The following is a 22885-nucleotide window of genomic DNA, read 5'->3' as shown; positions in this document are numbered from 1 at the left end:
TACAGCCCGGCGCTATTATATCCTTGGCTTTTCTTTTGCGCAGTGACTGCGCGGGCGACCGTAAGAAACAGACCGACATAAAAACAAAAAAAAAGCTGGGACAAAAATAAAAAAACCTGACGAAAACAACCTAGTTCCAGGCGACACAACCAAACGGGACTACATGGAAGAGCCTCGACTTGGATATTGTTCTGAAGTACAGCGTTTTTGGGGTAATTTCCACGGTAACATCCCACAAGGAATTACTTCCATAACATGGTATGTATTGTTATTTCACCGCCAGCATCTGGCTTTCTTCGTGAAGGTGATGATGGTACGACATGAGACGGCAGCCTATAGCCGTAGGTAGATCTGCATTCTGGTGGTGTTTGTAGATTTCTCCACTGCGTGTCAACCATTGCTTCGGACCACATTGGCCCTGCATAATTTGCCGCTGACCATCCCATTGTTTTGTAAGTGGAGAGTGTTGTCTCCAGCGGCTTGAGGACTTTGTTCCTAGCTCGTAATTTTTTGCAGGTGGCTGAGTAGGGAGGTTGTTTTTCAGTATTTTGGCGCCATAGACGAAGACGTATATTGCGAGCCTGATCTTCGCGGCGATGTTTAGATATATAATAGTAAAGTAATTAATAGATCGGTGAGATAGTCGGTTATTTTCTCGCAAAGGCTGCATATGTTTGGACCCGTTGCCATCATCAGCGTAGCTTACCAAGTTGACTCCAGCTGGCGGCAAAGGAAGTTTCGCCATGTAGGGATTAAACAGTTTCGGGGAGGGTACACCGCTTTGAGGGATCACCTATTTAATTTTACGCGGCTTGGACTTAACGTTATGAAATTCAGATGATGATTGGCGTCCACACAGATAGCTGGTTATTCACAGTTTCGAACGAACTGAAAACGACGAGGCCAGAACGTCTTGACAGAGAGTTGTTGTTTTTGTTACATCATACAAATTCTCCTAAGAGTCTTTTGGGGAGTGTTGCTGGAGTGACAGTCCTTAGACAGATATAAATCTGGGTACGGTTACATGGACCCGACTGTCGTAGGAACGTCTTATTCCCGTCTTAACAGAGGGTCGCGTTGTTCACCTTATCGAATGCCTTGGAAAGATAAACTGCGGATGTTGTTTTATGTTGTGATGATGTTCAATGTTGCGGTGGTACTGTGCATTTTCTGAAATCCATGATGGTGTCCGACTAGCTTGAGGTGCATTCTGCACTGGCTTGAGAAGGGAAATTATCCTGTAATTTCCGCACTTCGGGAATGATCAGGGTAGATAGAGACAAGTTCGAAAGCGACGGTGATATACTCGACTATCACAGGTCGTCGCTTTTTCAGCATCTGCATGAACAGCTGCCTGCGTCTCTTCTGTAGTGAGGCACGTTGGTTGTTACATCGGGGGCGAAGTTTGTGTGTTTTACGTACCGCACAGCGACGGGCTTTATCTCTCTCTTGAAATACTCATTCTACGTTTTCTGCTTATGTTCGTTGGTCAGGTTTCTAATATCCCTGATACGGGGATGCCCTAGATTAGGCTGGCGGATTCATTCACGCACGTCTGCGAATCCCGCCGCTGGTATGAAGCGGGCGGCTGCTTTTTTGATGATGGCGACTACCCTGGGCAGGTGGTCTGGTGCGAACGTAATAGTTAGTTATCGTTATATCTGGCAAGCTGTAAGAATCATCCGCGACCCTGGCGGGGTCATTGTACCCCGCTGGTCATTGCCCAGATTGGAGTGCTAGAGTTCGTGGTCCGCATTGAAATCAAATAGTACTACCTGGTTACCGTCTTCTAATAACGCATTTATATTGGAGCGGTATCCAAGTGGGCAGTTGGTTTCGCGTGCTATGTACCTACACAATTTTCTTTTTTAAAAATGATAAAGGTTTTTATAAACAGTTATCCTGTTTTTCAGTTTTATTTTCCAGTTAAAAAAAATACTTAATTTTTCTAAGAGTAAAATCTGAATTTAGTCAACATCCTCAGTGAAGAACATTTCCAGCAGGGACGGTTTCGCGCATTGTTCGCCATCTAAGCGTGCAGGCGATTTCCAGCGCAGTAATGTGGGTATGACAGAGATCGGTGCAACCGAATCGCTACGAAAAGGATTTTTCATATCTTTCCAACTACGTATGCATAATGAGAGAAACAAAATATTCAATGGTTACAATATTAAATACACAAGCGTAGATACTTTTCAATCAACTTACAATGCGCGTGGCCCAACATCAACAACAACAAACACTGAGTTCTTATCAGCATGTTCCTTCAACGCAGACAACACAAATGGTTCGGCTGTAAGATTTCTTTTTATGTAGTTTATAAAGGTAAAGTGATGTACCATTTCAGACAAACAACTCACCGTCATTGCAATCAGGGCACCAACTCTTGCCAGTCGCATCCTTCTCACCAGTAAAATACACATTTATTTGGTTGCTCCTTTCATGTGCCAACTTTTCCACAGTCTCACGGAATGCTTTGTAACCACTGACTTTTATTATTTCCATTTCAGAAGATTCTCCTTCCTCTCTGGTGCTACTGATGGAATAACCTAAAACTTATACTTGTTTTTTTTTTTTTTGTTTTTATATGACGCTTGTCACCTTTTAGAATCCAGTGTTATCAACTTTATGATTTGATATGGATTTTGTAGATTATAATTGGTAATTGCTATAAATTTTACAAGTTTAACTGACAAATTGGAATTGCGGTCTGCATTTCTTTTGTTTTCGTGGGCTGCAATCAGCTGATTGAATTGGGGAGGAACTGTCATAGCAGTGATGAGCGGTGCTACCAGATGGGCTCCCAATTGAGTTAAAAGTGCGGTATATTCATTGCACATTGTATTGTGCACTGCACAAGCGAATTCATTTACGTTTTCAAGCTACTTGAAAAAAATATGCCGGCTGAGCTGTTCAAAGACGGTGGCGAAGAGCTGGTAGTTCGTATGTATCACTTATGTCAAAATATATGGTAACCAGAACTTAATTTATATGTAGAAACAAAACTCCTGTGGTTTAAAAAGCGCGAAACACTGCGCGCCATATTTGAATGTAACTCGAAAAAAAAGGCTGGATACCCTTAGAGGATTGTGACTACGTGATAAAAACCTGAGCCCCCGCCTCTCATTGTGAGCAAACGTGGTGTTTTGAAGATCCCACTCCTCCCCTGAACGGGTCACGTAGTACGGGTACCTTCTCTTATAGGGAATTTACATGAGGCGATTTTGCGTTCAACATTTGCATTCAACTCACACAGGGTTGCACGAAAAAAAGGTTGAATGGCTAAATGTTGGCTGGCGATCAACTTTGTTGAAAACGATTAGTTGAAAGGCCGTTCAACCAAAAGTAGAATGCAAAGTTGAACAAAACAAACGCCTTTTTATGGCGAATATTCTTTTTATGGCTAATATTTTGATTTTTTTTTGTTTTCGTGCAACCCTGCGGGAATTGAACGCAAACGCTGAACGCAAAGTCGCCTCATGTAAATTCCCTATTATGGCTTTTTACATTGATGATGATTTGTATGTGCATTTGGTGGTCCAAAATAAGCAGGGACCGTAACAGTTACAACTTTTATTAAAAAAATCACTCGTTAACAATTATTTTTTGACCTTTATTTAATTACTCTTTAAATAACCGTTATTTCTGACTTTTATTTTATAAATCGAAAATAACAATTATTCTTGATTTTTATTTAAATAATCCGCAAATAGCAGTTATTTTTGATTTTTAAATTACATGTCTTAAATAACAGTTATAAATAAAAGTCATAAATAAAAATCAGTCACTGATCTTTATCTTTTCAATCATACTTATAAAAGTCATTTGAATAAGTCGTAGTAAACTTTTGTTTTCCAACACCTTAACTGAGAAAAAATGTTAATGACTTTTATACGATTGATTTAAAAAGTAAAAGTCGGTCACTGATTTATATTAATGACTTTTAAAAGTAAAAGTCACTGACTGATTTTTATTGATGACTTTTATAAATAAAACTCTTCAATAACTGTTATCTAAGCCATATAATAAAAAAATCAAAAATAATTGTTATTTTGGATTTATAATATAAAAATCAAATATAATAGCTATTTTTTTTAAATTTTGCATAAAAATTGCAAATAAAAATTTATTTTCAAATTTGAGTCTCGGTGAATAGTGAATTTTTCCATGACAGTTTTCATCAATAACTGTTATGTTCGGTCCCTGAAAATAAGTAAAGTCAGAATTTTAATGCTCTCAACCCCTAGGATTGTTCTACATCGAAAAATAATATACCCCTATTTTATTTTTTGTTTGTGAAATCAAAAAATTTCTAGAGGTCGCTCAAAGCGCTCAAAGCTTTCCATGTATTTTATATGGGAAAACACAACTTACTGGAAATTGTATGCAATTCTTAAAAATGAATATTTTTTGATCGGAAAACTCTTCTTATCTTCAGGAGACTTTTAATAAAAATACCCAATTCTTTGTTTAACCATTTTTTAATACTAAGGATTTTTTGTATTGCATTTCTTGGGGTTTTGGCGAACCTATAAAATATAGTTATTTACTAAGAAAAAATTGTTAAAAAATAATAATAAATTTAATTTCAAAATAAAAAGAATTGGGTATATTTTTTCGCTATAGAACAATCCTGAAGGGTGTGAGCATAAAGATTCCGAATTTTCTTTTTCACATGAAATCGCTGAGTACTCCGTTTAGCTAAATGTTTGAATAAATTCATGCAACCCTCTAGTATATATCTATGTTTGTACATACATATATAAGTGCATAGAAAAAGTATTTTTGGATATTCATACAAAAAATTGTCTTTTATTTCAACTCAATTTATTTTCCCTTTGTATGAATATTGCAATGTCGACACATATATCAGAACAGGTATTCACTCAAGTTAAAAAAAAAAAAATGTGAAGCCAAAATCATTCATTCGTTTTGTATATGAATGAATTCATGCACCCTCTAATATGTACATATCGTCGGTTAAAGTACAAAACCGTGTATATTTTTTCTAAGTGTCTTTGAACTGGGTTCTAATACCCTTGAAACTGAGCCATTGCCAATGGAATACATATAAACTTCTTTACTTGAGACTTATAATCCGCTTTAAGCCACTCTTTAAAAACTTTCCCATTATGCATATTAACAAAAAAAAAACTATTTTCGTTTAAAACTTGACCCAGTTTCAGAACAACTACTACACTTGAACTTCTTGGCCGAAGTCACCGACCAAATATTCCATAGAAAACGCGTAAGACAACCTTGCAGACTCGACAGAAAAATGTAAACTACTGGAAAAAATATGCTTAGTACAACCGAATACAAAATACTGCTATTACAAATTAAACCAAAGACATACAAGATATTTAAACAGCGGAGTACACTATGGGATGAGCATAATTTTGAAACACTGGGAGCAAAGAGGTGCAAACAGCGTAATGGGTAAGCATAACACTTTTATTATAATTGCAACTAATTACTAAATCCTTTTTTAACAATTGCAGTATTTTTAAGGAGCCTAGGTGTGACAACACTAAGTTTATTAGCACTAGCATTCGCGATTTCCAGTTTAAGTCAGGATGTGGAAGCAGGCACTATGAAAATTGCATACAAGAAACCGATCTTTGGCAAAGCAAATCTGTTTAAGGATAGGCGCTACAAGTTAAAGCCGGACTTTAGCAGGAAAGTGCCCATCTTTGCAGCCGCCGGGACAAGTACCAACACAAGCTCCGCTACCAGCACCACGACCACCACTAGCACCATTCCCACAATGGCACAGGCCCCAGCGCCCACAGAACCCACAATGGAAGAAACAACAACGCCAATACCAACAGAGATTGATTTGATCGCACACGAGACAATTATAGACAGAAGCATTGACAGTATTGGCAAAGAGGCGTCCATTAGAGTACACGATACAGAACCGGCTTTTATGGATAAACGACTGGAGGACGAAACTGAAGCACATTTGCCTTATATGGTGATAAACAGAATGGGTTCATCAGCAGCAGATGTAGATTTATTGCCCCATGTAGAGCCAGTCGTGAATAACACATTGGAAGCACAGCAGCAATTATGCAAGCAGCAAGGCCTATGCGATTTCGCCGATGATGCTGAAGCACACAGCAGCACCCATGTTGTCACTCATGTAGAGGCAAATGACGAAATTGAAGAACTCTTCCCAATGCCAACACCAGAGTTACTAATTGCACCCCGTTTACAAGGCACTCGCAGCTCGCCAACGAAATCCAGTAAGAGGACTACATCAACAACAACCGAAAGTGGCCGCCCCGTGCCATGTACTTGCGGCGTCTTCCTTACATCACAAATTAAGCGGAACTCAAAAGAACAACCAGAGGGTGCACCAGTGATAACCAACGAGTTAGACCGCACCTTTCCTTGTAATGCCGTAGGTCAGAAACAATGTCAAACCAAGTGCCTTGAATCTGTAAGTATGCATAAAATTTAATGTGACCTATATGAGACACCTATTCTTCCAGTAGATAGTGCAGCATTTGCCCAATTCGGCTAATATATTGTGCGCAACCCTGAATCGTGACTGCCGAAAAGAGCGTGCCTACCTCTTCATCAAGAACTGTCGAAATCAGTGGTTCAATACAAATTTAGCGGCTGGAAAAGAGTACTGCTGCCGCAATAACCAACCATATCCTTGTCCACTTGTTTGAAATGTTGAAATTATGAATAAAGAAATATGCTTAGAATCTATGTAATTTATAATTGTGTTTTATTACGTAAGACATAAGAGGCTTTTTCGTAAGCTATTTTTTAATATGATTAAAATAATACATGTATATAAGTACAATAACAATACATAAATATGAGAATGATCAAAAACTGAGAACATTTACCGTAAATGGGATAAAAAGTACAAGTAAACGTGAACGAACATAAAAGTATGTACTAATAAGCTAGCTTAGTATTGAAAATGTACTTATTTTGTTGATTTCTCATTTTTTTTTATGTATTTTGCTTAATAGTTTGCTCATATATTCAAAGTATTTGTATTTGTTTTTTTAATTTGCCCAAAATATACATAGATAAGGAAAATAATATTTCTGTTATATAATTGTTTTTGGCTAAAGAGGTTTACAGCTTAATGTAATTATTGTTGTTGTTTACCATAGCGAGAGCAATCACATTGTAGGTGACTGGAGGAGGAGCATTAGTTGCATTGGGCCTTAAATAACTAAAAAATGTATACATATGTATTTAACGATGCAGTAAATGCCGACATGCGAAATGTAGAGATTAAGAGCTATGGAAAAACCTTAATTAAAATATTAAATGAAAATAATATGAATGAAAATAATATGAATGAAAATCAGTTCCTCCCTCAACCTAAATTGTGGTTGATTTGCAACAAGTCTAGTCATATTGTAGTTTGAGACGTCTTCACTCGAAAAATTTCTTCTTGGAAGAAGGCAAATCGAAGGATATCGTGGATAATCTGAAAGTACGGACCAAATTTGAAAACAAAAAAAAAAGAAAATTTAAGTTTATTAGAGGTATAGAATAATTAAAAAACGAGCGTATCTTGTAACGACAGTTGGACTATTTACATAAGCGAATAGGTGAAAATGAACAACCAATGATTTAAGAAATACATATGTACTTGAATGGAGTGGGATTTTTTTTTTTTAATCTGTTAAGCCAAAACTATGCATTAACCGGCAAAAAATGAGCAATTCAATGCCGGCAAAGCAAATAGTACATATCGTAATGATGTTCGAGTTGACCCTCTTTTGAAAAGGGTGTAAGATATGAGAACAATCAGGCAGGTTCTGCACTTCCGGGTGCATTTCAACCCCTGCGCATTTGAATTCAAAGCGAGTTAGAAATTCACTTGGAATTGAATTGCAGAACCTACCTGAACTGAATACCTCACTTTAAGTGAAAAAACCGCGAAATTTCATGTTGGCTGCCTGCTTAAGTTAAGGAGCTTTAAAGCAAAATCTCATATCAGAACATCAGTTTAAAGAAGCAACCGAACCAAATTCCAGTGGATATCTCTAAAACTGAGGGACTTGTTTGCGATGTTGCATGGATAGTTCGAATCTTCTATAACCCAATTTTCTGTTCATAGAAAGTATTGAAATAACTCTCATAAACCATAGTCTCTATGTCATATACTATGTATGTATGTTTTAATCGCGATTACTTTTTAACGAAAATGTTACCTTTGCATTGCCCTCGTCGCACAAATACTAAGGAGAGGGCAATGAAAAGGCAACCTTTTTTTTAGAAAAAAAAAACGCCCAAATTCACCGAGAATTTTTTACTATGGCTTGGCAGAACGATTATCGATTAATGATTTTGCAAATTTCACTGCCAAAAGATAATTATAATGAAAACTAAAACATGCAAATATGTATGTAGGTAATTTAAGCGGAAAGTAAATCATCAATTACCTGGCCATTTTCGGTGTTAGATAGGCGGGGTTGGGCTTTACAAAAGTAGAATCCTTGCTTTCATCAATGCTATCGGAAACGTTAGCTTTGGGCGGTGTCCGCTCCAGCGACTGCTCATTGATCTGCTGTTGACTATTGTCAGTGCTATTGCTAATGAAAGAACCGTCATTCTCTTTGTTTTCACTGATGTCACCCTGTTCGTGATTTTTGCAACCTTTGCATAAACACTTTTCTGTGCACTTAACACCTCCTGCAGAACATCCACAACGCTTGGTAACACAACCTCCAACACGACATTTGCAAGACTTATGTTTCCTTTTTCCTACATTGAGCTTCGCTTCTTGTTGTTGTATTTGTTGCTTCAACTTCACTTCGATGTCAACGGCTTCTGTAGTGAGCGTTTCATTGCCGGAGCTAGTGTTTTTGGTCGTGTTTTTGGTGTTACGCTGTTAGATGTAACGCACACAAGAAAACTGTAATAATTAATATGTTAAATGGGCATAAATTTACTTACAGGGTGTAATCGTTTGGCATGTTTAACTGCCGGCGTGTTTCCCCAGTCCGGATCACGGTGGTCGTCGTCGGTGTCGGTTTCACTCGAAAGGAAGATTTCATCAGTAATTACTACAGTTTCTGGATTTGATTTTAGCTGCAAACAACAACGATACTCATCTAGTTTGTGTGCGTCAACCCCCTGTGCAGCCATTTGCTCACCTTTTTGAAAACCTCTGTTTTGCGTGTACCCTTCGCTTGCACCGCTAATTTCAACTCATTTACCATTTGTTTGTATTCCTCCAATTCCTCGCGCATCGCTTCCATTTTATTCAATTGTTCCTCTTGGATTTTGAATCGCTCCTCCTGTTCTGGTGTTAGTTTGTCACCCGTGCCTACAGCCAGCAGTGGTGCATTATGTAATTCTCTCAAAAGTACTGCTATTTTATCCTCATATGTATTCTCCCGTTCGGCAATGGCCTCCTCATGTTCCAACTCCATTAGACGCATACGTTTGGTTGCTACTGCGCTTGCTTGCTCGGCTGACTCTCGCAGCGCAGTCTGCTCATCTAAGGCCATCTTTTGTTCCTGCAAACGAACGGCATGTTCGCGTCGCATAACCGAAATCGACTTGAGCAATTGGCGCATCATAGCACGCGCCTCGGCAACGTTCTGTATGTTATCGTACAAGGAGCGCATGCGCCCCTCAAGATCGACCGTGTATACTTTTTGCTGCAAATCGGTTATCTGTGCATTGCGCATTTCGAGATCTTCTTTAAGCGTTGGCAGTTCTTGGGATGGGACGCTGCCTGGTGCGATTTGTTGATTTTGTAATTCTGCAATGCGAGCGCTAATGATGCCACGATCTTCCATCAACTGTTCCAGTGTGTGTTCCGCATCGATGAACGAAACAATTACCTCTAATTCACGTTCAACCAACGAAATCACTTGATCGATCTTATTACTAGCCGTATTTCCATCTTTGGACGAGTGAGTCTTTTGTCGTTGAGTTTGAGCGGCACGCTGTCTGTCGATTGCGTCTTTAAGCCTGCAAAAAAGCAAAAAAAAGAAGAATGTAAGTATCGATAAAAGGAGGAACTTAGGGAACAGGGAATTTTTACCGTTTGTTGATGGCCAGAGCCTCTTCGCACTTGCGTTTCAAAACATTACGTTGTTTTGTGTGCAATGCTTCCTTTCGCGCCATTTCGTTCTTTAGTTTACGATCTTTGTTGCGCAGCTGGATCAGTTCTTTCTCTCTGGACATTTTCCATTGGCGGAAGTTTTCTGACTCTTGTCTCATAGCGCGTATTAATTTTACTTTAGACTCTTTCATCGCCTGTATTTCTGTATGCAGATTCTGTATCTTCTGCGTCTCCTTCTCACGCACCTTTAGCAGTTTGGCTTGTTGCATATTCTTTCGTTTCATTTCGCTGATCTCTTGTTCGAGTGTTTGTAGGCGCTTGCGGCGTTCCTCTGCCAGTTTTGCGGAAGCATTTTCTTTAACATGACGCAATTTGTCAAGCAACTGATTTCTTTCGTCTTCAAGCTCTTGTATTTTTTTCTCACATTCCTTGAACTTCTCTTCGTTATTGTCTTCCAGAGTGCAGAATTTAACTAAATTTCCAGCAACGCGTTGATGCAGCTCTTCTTTTAGGTTGAGTTCCCGATTGATGCGCCTCAACTGTTCTTTGAAGTCCATTTGTATGTGGGTGTATGCATCAGTTTGCTCTTGCATTTGGGAGTGAACTTCAAGGAGTGCACCACTGGTATCTTCTTCGTCTCCACCGCCAATGCTGCCATTCATCGTAGCACGTTTGTGATTTTCTATTTCCGCCTGAGTGCGTTCTAATTCCCCGTCTAGACCGTCCACCAACTGATTCAATTGTTTGATGTGTTCTGCAGTGGCTTCCTGCTCTTCTGTGGGCGCATTCAGTTTGTAGTTTTTCCCCAAATCTACTGCGATTGCCTTGAGGTCATTCAGTTGAATTTTTAGCTTTTCGTGTGCCTCCTCTGTGAGGTGAGCACGCATTTCATGTTCTGCTACATCGTGGAGAGTGGTTTGTAATTGTTGCTGAAGGGTGTGATATTTTTCTTGGAGCACTTGATATTTTTTTGCAATTTCACCATTGACATTTGAAATGCTAGCGCCTACAGGGGGCGTTGGCATGCTTTGCAGTGCGCTATTAAGGGAGCTACTCATTGTGGTGGTGCCACCCCCCGCGGCCAACAGTTCGACACGCAACTTCTGTATGATACTTTTGAGGTGATTAATTTCAGCGGCATGAGGGTCTTGGTTAACGATTGGCTTATTTTTAATCTTTCGGGCACGGTCTGCATAGCGTAGAGTACTTAAGGTCTCGGCAACATTATAGTCGGCCGGACTAACGCAGGCAATCATAAGTGTGATCGAATTGCCGCCAAGAGAATCTTGCAACAAACGAGTCAGCTTAGAATCACGATAACGAACGAAACCAGAGCCCTGACCAGCTGTAAGAAATAACGAGATAAGTTAATTTTCTTAAGAAACTTGAAGATAAATTCTTCTATAGGAATTTACATAACATAGGTGATGAAACAAAAAAGTAGTAGTAAAATTTAAGATTCTTTCGGAATACTACAATAAAGAGACGAAAATCCATTTGTACTTGTTGAAAAACTATTATTATTATTGCGCCATGGATTTGTATTAATTGTTTTTGTTAAAGAAAATGTTCAATTCCTGCCTAGAAAATATTCATTCCGTTTGCTATATTTAAGTAAAGAAGTTATCTTTAAAATTAAAATTAAACAGTACTTACAACCAAGTGCAGATATTACGTTCCCCAAAGCCAAAAGACCCTGATTTATTTTTACGCCCTCTTTGAAGCGGTCACCGGTGGCTTGTGTCTTCTTTGAACGTTCCGACCCAGCCAAATCAACTAAATGAAACTTGGAGGTAGTTACTGTGTTCCTGTGCAGAAAGAATAATGCGTTTAAATCAATATTTACTACAACTACATCCAACAGTACGTTCTTAGTAAAAAAAATACATACGCTTCATCTTTCTTGGTAGCCTCAACCGTGATAGTGAAAATCGCATGTGACCGTGAGGATTGCTCGTTCATTGCTGTAGCCGCCACAGCGCGTCCTGCAGACCCGCGCAACAGGCAATTAGTTGTCTCGTTCACCGATGTCACCTGCTTTTCAGTCAGCCCAGGCATGATAACACCATTGCGATTTTCTCGCATCTCCACTATAGCATGATCGCGGGCTTGGTCCGATAGTAAGTCGTATAGTTGTTCCTGGTACAACTCCATAAAAGAACATTTGACAACGAAGTCGTATTCTTCTGCCAACTTTTTAATGCGCTCAAATATATCGCGCATTATACGTGGTATAACGCCAGCATTTTCATCCAACTCCCCATCAAAGGCTGTGCCCATCGTGTGAGTCTTTCCAGATCCAGTCTGGCCATAAGCAAGTATTGTGGCATTAAAACCCGAGAAAAATTTGTCCAATAGGTCCGTAACAATAACATCATATATATATTCTTGTGTATCATGAGCATCAAACACATAATTGAAGGTAAATGTGTCTGTACGGTTGACTATTACTTGTGAGGAATCACCGACGCGCTCCACAGCCTCCTGACAACCACGCACACGTTCCGAAGACACGAGCGGCCTAATGCGCACCGCAACGCGTACGTTATCAGCGTCGGCCATTATGTGTTTATTTAATTTAAAGATTTTTAACCCAAATACGATTATTGATTTTTCTGTAAAAAATTTATCACGGTCTTCTAATGGAAATAATTTCCGGGCTATGGCTCTCTCACTAAATATCAAAAATTAACACAGATTTAAAGAATAAACACAACAGCTATGGAGAAATATGCAGGAATCCACACAAAAGCCCTTTTGCAAGAACTGAAAAATTTGAAATGGCGCCGCCGTTAGCTGTCGCTGAAGCTGTCGTATGCACCTTCCATTCAGCGGGGGAATGTAATAGATCAACTGGAATGGCGAACTGCCAGATCAACATTTCAAGCTAGAATATATTGAAAGGCAAATTTTAATGCGATGGAAAATATAAATTTTGGATATAAAATAATATTAAAATATGAAAATGCGACCGAATTCATGAGTTTTTCATTTCATGAATTCAAAAATGGTACCGTTAATGCATCGCCTTAATTCGTGAAATGAAGTGTTTTGAATAACGCCGTGTTTACATTGGACAATGCTGTCAAGACTAAACAAATACGTATAGGTTACGCTGATATTTGTCTCCGTGGCGTAGGCGTACGCCAAGTAATGACATGAAATGTCATATCCGTATTGCTTGAGTGTGTTAGTTAAAATTTTGAAATTTGTTGTTACTTTTTTAACTTTTTTGGTAGCTTGAATTTAATTTTTATTTTTTTGAAATCGTGATTACAAGAAAATATTAACAAAAAAGAAATATAGAAAGTGAAAAAACTTATAATGCCGCATACGTGGTTTTTAGGCAAGAGTGTTGCGTGTTCAACGCACCGAACGACGAATATTTAAAAAAAACAATGGGAGCTATCTTGCCCCATGTTTTTGCCACCAATTTTTGAGAATCATTTTAAAACCTCCGACCGTTCTAGTACGACCCTAAAGCGATTGAATCCGGAATCGGGTCCGTCAAAACAAATACCAGTACCCAATCTATCCAACGTGGAAATAGAAAAAATATAAGAAATTAACTTCAAAAATATGTGTATTTTTACTACGACTTGGTCAAAAAGAAGACCTGTTATAAGATTTTTATGTTTATTTATTAAGGAGACAGAATGCCATATGCGGTTTTGCACAAAAATTTGTGTTTTTAAACTTGTGTTATCAGATACACGTCTTTTTACATCTGACACACAGGTAGAATCTAAGTTTAGTTTTTTTCGTTTTGAAAGATCGTACTTTTAAACAGTTAAATAAAGACTGTGAATTTGAAAGACATACGCATACGCGCGACAAATCAGAGCAGAAGCTCGACCAAACACTAAAATATTGTGTAAGCGCCAATCTAATATTACTTTTACACGTAGATGTCGTGGTGTTGATTTAAACACCGAGACCGCAGGTTCCGATCCCTCCACATGCAGTCCTAACGATAGTACACATTTCTGCTCTTTAAAAACCCAATTTATATCGGAAAGAATTGTTAATCATATAATCTTTGTAATATAAGTTTATGATATTCGATACGATACCGGGGTTCTGGTGCTCGATTTCGAAAATTTTTTTTATAAAACTATCGAGTACAAAATATAGGTATTGAATCCCAAAAGTATCGATATGGTATCGTATCGTATCGAAATTCGAATCTCTAATCACGAGCACTATTATTTTCTATTTTTTTTTCCTAACTAAAGAAAAGTTAATTTAACATGAAAACACTTTGTAAAGCGTTTTAATGTACAATTTTACCTAAGTTTTGCGATTAAATGGCTGACAACAATTTTGGGAGTACAACTCCTCCACAACAAGCTGCAAGCCTGAAAAGAGCTGAACCAGTGCTGCCGCTGTCACTTCAATTGAAGGTTTTCACTTTACTTTGGAAGCCTTCACTTTGTCACTTCATTTTACTTTGTTTTACTTCACCAAAGTACGTAAATTTATAAATTTATAGATTTAGATTTATCCTCCAGATAAATAAAAGATTTATCTCCAAGATAAATAAAAACTTCTTTGAAATAATTGATTTATTTAACCAAAATCAACAATCTTTTGCTGAAATTCGTGTTAAGTAGTAAGTATGGCAAAGTAACTTTTCGCAAAAAGCTAGTAGAAAGACGCCTAATAAAGTAAATCTCCGATCTGGCATCGATTATTTGGAAGAAGTCATTTTGATTTTCATTTTCACATGTATAATTGTAAAACGAACAGATGGATAAAGTTTCATAATTATTTAGTAAGTAGTTGATGCAAATGACAAATAAATTTTAGTTTTCATACATAAATCGATAATCGATTAATTATATCTTAGTGTTAATATCGTCAGTGAACTATAATTCTTGATTTTCTTTCCTCAAGGTTTGAAACATTGTGATTTTAAAGATATTCTAGCAATAAATTTGCACAACAACAAAAAACATTATAAATTAATAAAGGTTAAAGATTAATTGTATTGTGATAAAAAAATAATGGATTAACCAATCAGGTGATAAATAACCTAATCGAAAAACCCCACACCCCTAGTTATGGTCGAAAGTCGTAACTTCAATAATCACTTCACTTTCCCTCCGAAGTCACTCCGAAACACTTCAATTTTAGTGTGGTTTCACTTCGCTGGAAAATTAGCAAACGGCAACACTGAGCTGAACGCCTGAAAAGCTTGTTGTGGAGTTGTACTCTAAGAGCCAGTTTTTCAGTGCGCGGCCGTAGTTTAAACGCCCGTTCTGGTTGGTTTGAACTACGATCCGCCAATCAAATGACAGCCAGCTGTCAATTTACTTAATCTAAGCTTAAACTGGCACTGAAAAAGTGGCATTAAGAGCGAAGTACACATATATGTAATACTTACGGGAGTATTCATATATGGAAATACACAACAAAAGCAGCTTGACAAACCAAGCGAAATATCTCTTTGCTTCAATCCATTTGTGTTGTGCAAGGGGGGATTTAACACGCCGTTTGAGGGAAATTTGAAAAAAAAAATTAATTTTATGATTTTCTGGCCACCATGTTCACGTTTGATCAAACCGCGAGCGTCTAATTTTTAACTAAATCTGTATGTAGATTGGAACATATATGTATTGCAAGCTTCTTGCTTTCTAAAATTGTCTGTATAAAGTTTAAATTTTTTATTTTATTTTAATATTAAAATGCTTATGAGTTACCACATGTTGTACGGTATTCAGAAGTAATTGGGTTTTCATTGCAGTTATTACATTTAAATCCAATCTACCTACTATATAAAATAACACACAAACAAAAAAGTGATTCACTAGAAGTAAATGAAATGAATAACTAAATCCAGCTACATAAATCGTACCATTATAAGTAAATTACTATGCATGTATGTACGTACATACATATGTAGGTACATGCAACTAAATCTACTGGCTTTTCTCACCCAATGTTCCAATGACGAAACATTAACAAAGCCTGCAAACTAGTTTTGCAAATAAAACTTATACAACCGGAAGATTCATACCCGTTTTTCATTGCATAGCACAAAACATGCGAGCTCGCTTTTGTATATTCATTCATATGCACGTATATACATAGGTACATATGTATATGCTCGAAATGTACGCCAATATGTGTATGCGAATGCATTGTATATATGTATATCTAAATGTTTGTTCTTTACTCTAGCCCATACAGAATAATAGCGATAAGTAGTTTAGGTAGGTACTGTTATCTATTTTTATTATTAGCCAAACCTGTTTCTTGCTTTGCCCATATTAAGTTAAGTAGATTATTCAAGCGCTAATTACAAAATAGAAAATTTGCAAAACATATGATTTCAATTTAAGACAAATTGCCTTTATTTATCAAGTATATGTACCCATATGATTTATAAAATACGTTTTTTATGCCGGAAATAATTTATAATATGTATCACACTTATAGATATGTATGTACATATATAATATATAGTTATTATCGACAACATGATCCCAACTTTTTTAAATAAAAAAAAATATATATATATTTTTTATACTTACAACTCATATCAGCTTTACTTTCGTCAACCCCAACAAACAAACAATTTTTTAATTACATATATCTCTATTAAATTTCCGTTTGAATCGCATATGTTCACCTTGCTTATCGCTGTTTTGATCGTTCACTGTTGGCGCACCGAGTATGAATGGAAAACACTTTTTTTATTTATGAATTTATTTTGGTTCGCGCAATTCCAGCTGAAATCTTCTGATAATAACAAAATATTGCCAGATTGTGGATTGTGGTGATTTTTCTTAAATATTAGGAAAAAAACTTTTTTACAATTCAGTTTTCTCAAATTTTCTTTTCCAACATTTTCACCCCCAATGACTTTTTCCTTTTGGATTATTTTTTTTGTTTTGGATAAAAAAATTCTAAAAACAACTTATTCCGAAAAAAATATTTTTTAATTAAGTGTTTTAACTTTTTCTCAAGCGTCTATTTCTAGAAATTAAATATTTTTAAAAATTTATTTTTTGTTTTACTAATTTTTTTTTATAACTATATATTTTCTAGTAAACTTTTCTAATTGGTGATAAATTGTGCTAGGTTTGGTAGAAACTGAAGTAAACTTTTCAAAATTGTGGTAAGTTGTGGTAGTGTATTTTCAATCTTATGATAAAAATAATAATAATAATAATAATAATAATAATAATAATAAGACACATTATAAAAAACCGAAAACTTTACAAATTTTTCGAAAGCATATTTCCCTTGGTCCTGAAAGGGTTAATAGGCTTTCATTCCACAACAAAAGTGAGTGCAAATTAATATAGGGGGAGTAGTAAAGATGGAATTTTCGATACATTTAAAAGGCAATAAATCGAAAAATAATAGGAAACACATCCATTTTTCAATAAAAGCAAAAGGAAGTTATATTTTTCTTAAAAAGATACGTCAATAACTATTTGACAAGATATGTTTATTTAAACGAGCTCACACGTAATTTTTATTTGATAAATAACTTTATATAGTTAGTTTTCTTAAGACAGTAGTATAACCAAATTTTCCGGCCAAAATTTAGAACAAACCATCGCGCGATATAAGGCCCATTGAACTTAAAGAAAATTATCAATTTTTATAAGAAAGCCATAATTTGTTTTTTTTTTGTTCTCGAAACAAAATATACATATCAAAAGGCATGTATTTCACACCGGTAAAAGAATGAGATTAAATAGAAAATAATAAATAAAAAAGAACAAAATCCGCTGACCGAGGAGACAAAAATTAAAATAAAAACAATCACTTTTGGATAGGCGTAAATACATTTATTTTAACGGTAATTTTGGATCCATTTTTGTGTAAAAACAAATTGAACGTTTAAAATTTACGTGTACAAATACAAATTCTGATAATCAAAACAAAGAGAAAACTAATAGGTGACACGCTGAGTAAAAGCCTGATTATGGCAACTTAACTTAACTTAAAGGAACGTAGAACTTAGAGAATCAAAATGAAACAGATTTCGACGTGGCATTAAGTTACGTAAAGTTTCGGCTGTTCAATTATAAGCAACACCCATTTAACAAAATTTTTAAGAGAGCCGTAATATACGTTAAGTTGCCATAATCAGACCATAATCATTTCCAAGTTCCTAGGTAAGTCAAGTCAAGTCTAATGGTCTGATTATGGCAACTTAACGTAACTTACACCTCTCCCTTAAAAATTATGTTAAATGGGTGTTGCATATAATTGAACAGCCGCAACTTAACGTAACTTAATGCTACGTCGAAATTTGTTTCATTTTGATTCTCTAAGTTCTACGTTCCGTTAAGTTAAGTTAAGTTGCCATAGTCAGGCTTTAAGTCTTACATAACCCAGCTGTAATTCTCTTGTATTTGTACATATTTTATTTTTCATTCGGCTAAAGAAAAGGTTTCCTTCTCATTCAGAAATTTCATTTCTTATCTTCCAGTGTTTGACTATTGTTACTTCAAATCGAACGAGGTGGCAACGCCACATACAGCTTATTTTAAATCTACTACAATCCTATTCTCCACAAGTTTGACAGTTTTAGACGTTGGAAGTTCCTTCCTGGAATTCGCAGCTGACACTGTAAACTCTCCACTAGCGCGAAGACGCCAAATCCAGTTAGGAAAAAAGCAAAATTGGAAGGAACCTTATAAACTAATAAAAAAAGGCTAAAATCCAGTGTATTGCTATCGCAAAAACGAAAACAATTCTCTTCCACCATCAAAAACATATTTGCCGACATCATTGTGTACTGAGTGGCAGCGGAGTGGTAGGTTGGATAATGCCAAAGTGTGGCTATAATTTTAATGTAATGCCCAAGAATTTTGCAATTCACAGCGCTGTTTAGAAATATGGATGGGTCTGATGTATTGAAAGAGTACTTGGATTTGTTTACTGCTGATTGCAGGCAACTCAAATTGTTGGTAGCTCCCAACGCTGTAATTGATTGGTTTGGGCGCACGGTGCGTGGACCAGCCAAGATCCATGACTATTTCAGGTTTGATTGTAGCTATACACTTTTTTCACATATACAAATTTTACCTTCCAATACTTAGATTCGAAGTTGCTACGCAATATGATCATATGGATTTCGATAAAGCCGAATCCTGTGCACCAATTGAACAGCGACCATCGCACTGGAAAACGTAAGTATTTACATAAACTGTTATGCAAACTAAACCATGAAAAATTTATAGCAAATTGCTGCATACCGGTGATACGGATTTTGTCTTACCGATAAACAAGGTTACTGGCTTAACTTCGTTGAAAAGTTATGCCGACAGTGACATTGACGATGATGATTTGCAAATGCAACCATTGCCTGCAGGCAATCAAACTCCAGAGCACAATAGCAGCAGCATTGCACATATTAATGAACTTACACCACCGTCGAGTACTATAAAACTTGAAGCTACGGCAACAGATTCTGAAAGTGAAGTAGATGATCCGGATAGTGCAAGCGCACCTAAACGATTAAAGCGTTCACTACCCACTCCGTTCAGCTATTTACGACGTCTGCCTACAGCCACCACTAAAACTACACACGTGTCTAAAAGGCAGCTAACAGCCACGCAACTTGACATGCAAATGTTGGGTGATGATACGTCCAGCGACGAGGAGTTAGATGCAGATATGCGTAAGAAAATATTAAGCGAATACACTTCGCTGCAGTACATAGAATCGACTGGGTTTTTGCGTGCCAAACCACAGGTACTGTCTCACACCGACTCGCCACCAACACCGCATCGCATGCATGACTGGGATAGGCCAGTACGTATACGCATGTCATATCGTCGAAGTTTATCCGATCAACAATTGCAAGTCGTTTTGGTCATATACGAACATGTAAAGAGCAGTAGTACGGATGTGATTCAAGGTGCAACAGCGATTAGCATGCGTCGCCGTAATCTCATGGCACAGTTCAATGAAGCAGCGCTAAGTGAACCGTCGCCAACTACGCAGGAAGTGACTGGCGATGTTGAAGAAATTGTTGCTACGGATGTCACCTCTGTAGTACCATTGACTGATGTTGGTGAAGACGCGGCCGCCGCTGTAGATACGGCACATTTGCGTACTCCGTCGAAAAGTGGGCCAACACCACCAGCTACACCAAAACGCAGGCCACGGGTGCCATACGCTATGTCGGGCATGAAGCGTATTGCCCCAACGCCCTCGACGTCTACTCCAAAACGCAGTGCAGCACGTACGTTGAGGCTTTAAGGGGAATAAAGTCGAGCAACGGCGATGATATTTTATTTGGCAGTTTAGCAAATTTTTTATAAAACTAGTTTTGTTTGATTAAAAAAAAAACACAAACAAAAATCGAATGATTCAAGGGTTTAGTAAATTAAAAATCGTACAAATATATGTATGTATGGGAAAAAAAGATATTTTAGGTGCTGTATTGCTACGGAATTTTCATCTCTTGAATACTTACTTACCATAAAATACTTTTCACTAGCTTCTTGGAAGAATGGAAACTAGTAAAAACTATTTTATGTACAACTATGTTTTTCTGTATTAGGAAAACTATAGTGGTTTTTGTGACTATAAATTCGTCTTCGCTTTGTTGCGCTTTACGTTATAATTTTTTTGATTTGCTAAATACCCGTGAATCATTCGCAATTCAAAATTTTTCGCAAAATATTTCGAAAACCGCGAAACAGTTTTGCGGTTGCATAAATATGTACTTCTATTCGGAGTGAAGCTTGTGGCAAAATTTTTCTTCTAATTATCGCTTTGCTAAAATGTAATTTCCTTACCAATGTTTTTTTTTTGGTTTTAGGTTATCCATAGAAAAACTGCAATTAAAAACCGCAACTTGATACTTCTAAATCTTAACTACGTACATACATATGTACATAAGAGTGTGCTTGTTTTTTTATATACATATGTATGTATATACAATTAAACTTTTCCTAATCCTCAAAATTAATAAAATTTGTTTATTAAACAAAGTATGCTTACGCTAGAACTCCACATCAAGCATCCTGCGTTTTTAAGCTTTCAGCGCGCTTTTCAGTTATAAGTTATATGCCTGCATTAGCGTTAAGCGCCAACACGCTTGAGATGCCTGATGTGGACCTCTAGCTTTATTGCCCCAAATAGTTTCTAGATTTAGTAAGTTTCAAATTTAAAATTAGTTTTCAGTCTCTTCAACTCTGAATAGAAATGAATATTTTAGCAATACCCATTGAAATTTTTTGATAGTTCACTAGAGACATTCGATATTGAGGGTCTATAACCACGCATTTTGCATATATAAATATCCCTTTATACATTATATTTTGTTGTATGTATTTGAAAGCAATCACGTCGATTGTATATTTTCTATAGTTTTCATAGCCATTTGCAACTTACATACATATATATAGTGGTCTCATTTATTTGCTATTAGTAATTTAAATGTTAGCTTGTTTTACTACTATTTTTATATAGATTTATATGGTAAAATTAATCGAATGTATAGCACGTGTATGTATATGCAATTAAGACACACTCCATTTTCCTATTACTCTTTTTACGCTTTAAAGGGAGCTTCATCGTAATAATAATGCCGCTGTATAACGTAGATTATTTATGTACATATGTACTTACATATGTATGTATTCATACTTAATTAGTTTACATTGAAATAATGTATGTATTTCTTATGGGCATATTTTGATTGTTTATTAAAAAAAAAAAGAAAAATAAATGTATTGAGAAAAACGCATGATGAATTGTTGGAAAAAGTTATAGAGAAGTCGAATAAAATATCAAATATCAGTAAAATGTATTACCAGCGATGGTCATTCTATGACAGCGGAATGACTGAGACATGCCCCGAACCGTGGTTCACTGTATGTATGTTCTTTATTTGCAACGCTTTAAAACCTACATATGTATATATGTGACCTGGTCTACGGAAAGGGGGCTTAGGTGTCAAAAAATCAATTTTCACTTTTTGGTTGATTCGGATGGAAGATGAGATGCTTTTTCACGTGGTGAAAAGCAGAAAATCCTAACTTGCTTAGAAGTGTACTAAAAATGTAGAGAAAGAAGAGTAAAAACGAGTAAACGAAACGAGTTGCTTACTTTTAACAGCTTTTTCACAGAAAACTAGTTTTCGCACGTAAGCTCCCTTTTCGTAGACCAGGTCACATATATGTATATATATGGTCCAAAATGCTTTCGACTTGATTTAGGTATCTAGTTTCTGGATTCAGTCAACTTTCTTCGGCGGTTGGAACAGAGGCAACATGCAGAGGTTGTTTATCAATCTTGTTTGTGTATATGCCTCCTGACGTACCTTGGCTAGAGCTCTGCTGCAAGCAGGTGTCTGTTAGGTTGCCCCCGTCTGTGATACCCTACTCCTTGCTCCACGACGGGGACATCTGAGCCTTGTCGTGTGATTGGTTGTTGGTGTTGGTAGGTCTGTACCTTCGTCCACTGCGTGCTGCTAGTCCCGGGCGACCGCATGTGCCACCGGTTCACTCCTCTGTACCGTTCTCTAATAAATTGGGACACTGTGAGTAGAGTATCTCACCGCATATGAATGCCAAGATCCCTTATATCCGCAGTGGCAAATATTCGGGAAGTGCTTTTCCTACTCAGCCAATCAATGCACAGATAAGTAAGGGACTCAACCAGCGTTGACCCTTCGACAGAACAGAACACGTCGCATTCGAAAACTTTCGGTGCAATCAAACACACGACAGTTCTCAAGGAAAATCTTGACATGTCCCTTCCGGAGCGGAGGAAGCGGCGATTCATCAACTACATATATGAAAAGACGACAGTCATTGCGGTCAAATTTCACAATGCTAACATCAA

General features: G+C 36.9%; 4 protein-coding genes across 8 annotated transcripts; 2 read left to right on the top strand and 2 right to left on the bottom strand.

The window, feature by feature from the left end:
• Window positions 1-1890: 1890 nt before the first annotated feature.
• On the bottom strand, window positions 1891-2855 carry LOC108362642 (thioredoxin domain-containing protein 17-like). Of its 3 annotated transcripts, none has more exons than XM_017615704.1 (4): window positions 2602-2855; window positions 2361-2536; window positions 2209-2293; window positions 1891-2124 (listed from the first exon to the last, which is right to left on the bottom strand). In XM_017615704.1, exons 1-4 carry the CDS (start codon window positions 2838-2840, stop codon window positions 1968-1970), a joined length of 657 nt encoding a protein of 218 aa, XP_017471193.1. In that variant the 5' UTR covers window positions 2841-2855; the 3' UTR covers window positions 1891-1967. The 3 variants fall into 3 exon arrangements, with proteins under 3 accessions (XP_017471193.1, XP_017471194.1, XP_017471195.1); XM_017615705.1 differs by having other exon boundaries at window positions 2361-2533; XM_017615706.1 differs by having other exon boundaries at window positions 2361-2549; window positions 2602-2730.
• Window positions 2856-2864: 9 nt separating this feature from the next.
• On the top strand, window positions 2865-6816 carry LOC108362641 (follicle cell protein 3C-1-like). Of its 2 annotated transcripts, XM_017615703.1 has the most exons (4): window positions 2865-2943; window positions 5181-5439; window positions 5502-6445; window positions 6501-6816. In XM_017615703.1, exons 2-4 carry the CDS (start codon window positions 5388-5390, stop codon window positions 6681-6683), a joined length of 1179 nt encoding a protein of 392 aa, XP_017471192.1. In that variant the 5' UTR covers window positions 2865-2943; window positions 5181-5387; the 3' UTR covers window positions 6684-6816. The 2 variants fall into 2 exon arrangements, with proteins under 2 accessions (XP_017471192.1, XP_017471191.1); XM_017615702.1 differs by lacking the exon at window positions 2865-2943 and having other exon boundaries at window positions 4969-5439.
• Window positions 6817-7026: 210 nt separating this feature from the next.
• Window positions 7027-16735, bottom strand: Klp3A (kinesin-like protein 3A). Its single transcript, XM_017615701.1, has 8 exons — window positions 16597-16735; window positions 11952-12947; window positions 11717-11868; window positions 10040-11405; window positions 9141-9966; window positions 8941-9075; window positions 8427-8872; window positions 7027-7465 (listed from the first exon to the last, which is right to left on the bottom strand). Exons 2-8 carry the CDS (start codon window positions 12620-12622, stop codon window positions 7411-7413), a joined length of 3651 nt encoding a protein of 1216 aa, XP_017471190.1. The 5' UTR covers window positions 12623-12947; window positions 16597-16735; the 3' UTR covers window positions 7027-7410.
• Window positions 16736-18615: 1880 nt separating this feature from the next.
• LOC108362639 (uncharacterized) lies at window positions 18616-21516 on the top strand. 2 transcript variants are annotated; one of them, XM_017615698.1, is made up of 4 exons: window positions 18616-18836; window positions 18904-19067; window positions 19126-19215; window positions 19267-21516. In XM_017615698.1, exons 2-4 carry the CDS (start codon window positions 18922-18924, stop codon window positions 20288-20290), a joined length of 1260 nt encoding a protein of 419 aa, XP_017471187.1. In that variant the 5' UTR covers window positions 18616-18836; window positions 18904-18921; the 3' UTR covers window positions 20291-21516. The 2 variants fall into 2 exon arrangements, with proteins under 2 accessions (XP_017471187.1, XP_017471189.1); XM_017615700.1 differs by having other exon boundaries at window positions 18616-18837; window positions 18888-19067.
• The last annotated feature ends 1369 nt before the right edge of the window (window positions 21517-22885 follow it).

The sequence above is a fragment of the Rhagoletis zephyria genome, unplaced genomic scaffold (assembly GCF_001687245.7).
Source record: "Rhagoletis zephyria isolate East Lansing unplaced genomic scaffold, Rhagoletis_zephyria_1.1 Rzeph_scaffold_01060, whole genome shotgun sequence".
NCBI classification, from domain to species: domain Eukaryota; kingdom Metazoa; phylum Arthropoda; class Insecta; order Diptera; family Tephritidae; genus Rhagoletis; species Rhagoletis zephyria.
The sequence above is the reverse complement of the archived record's forward strand: the minus strand, read 5'-3'. Positions and strand labels throughout refer to the sequence as shown.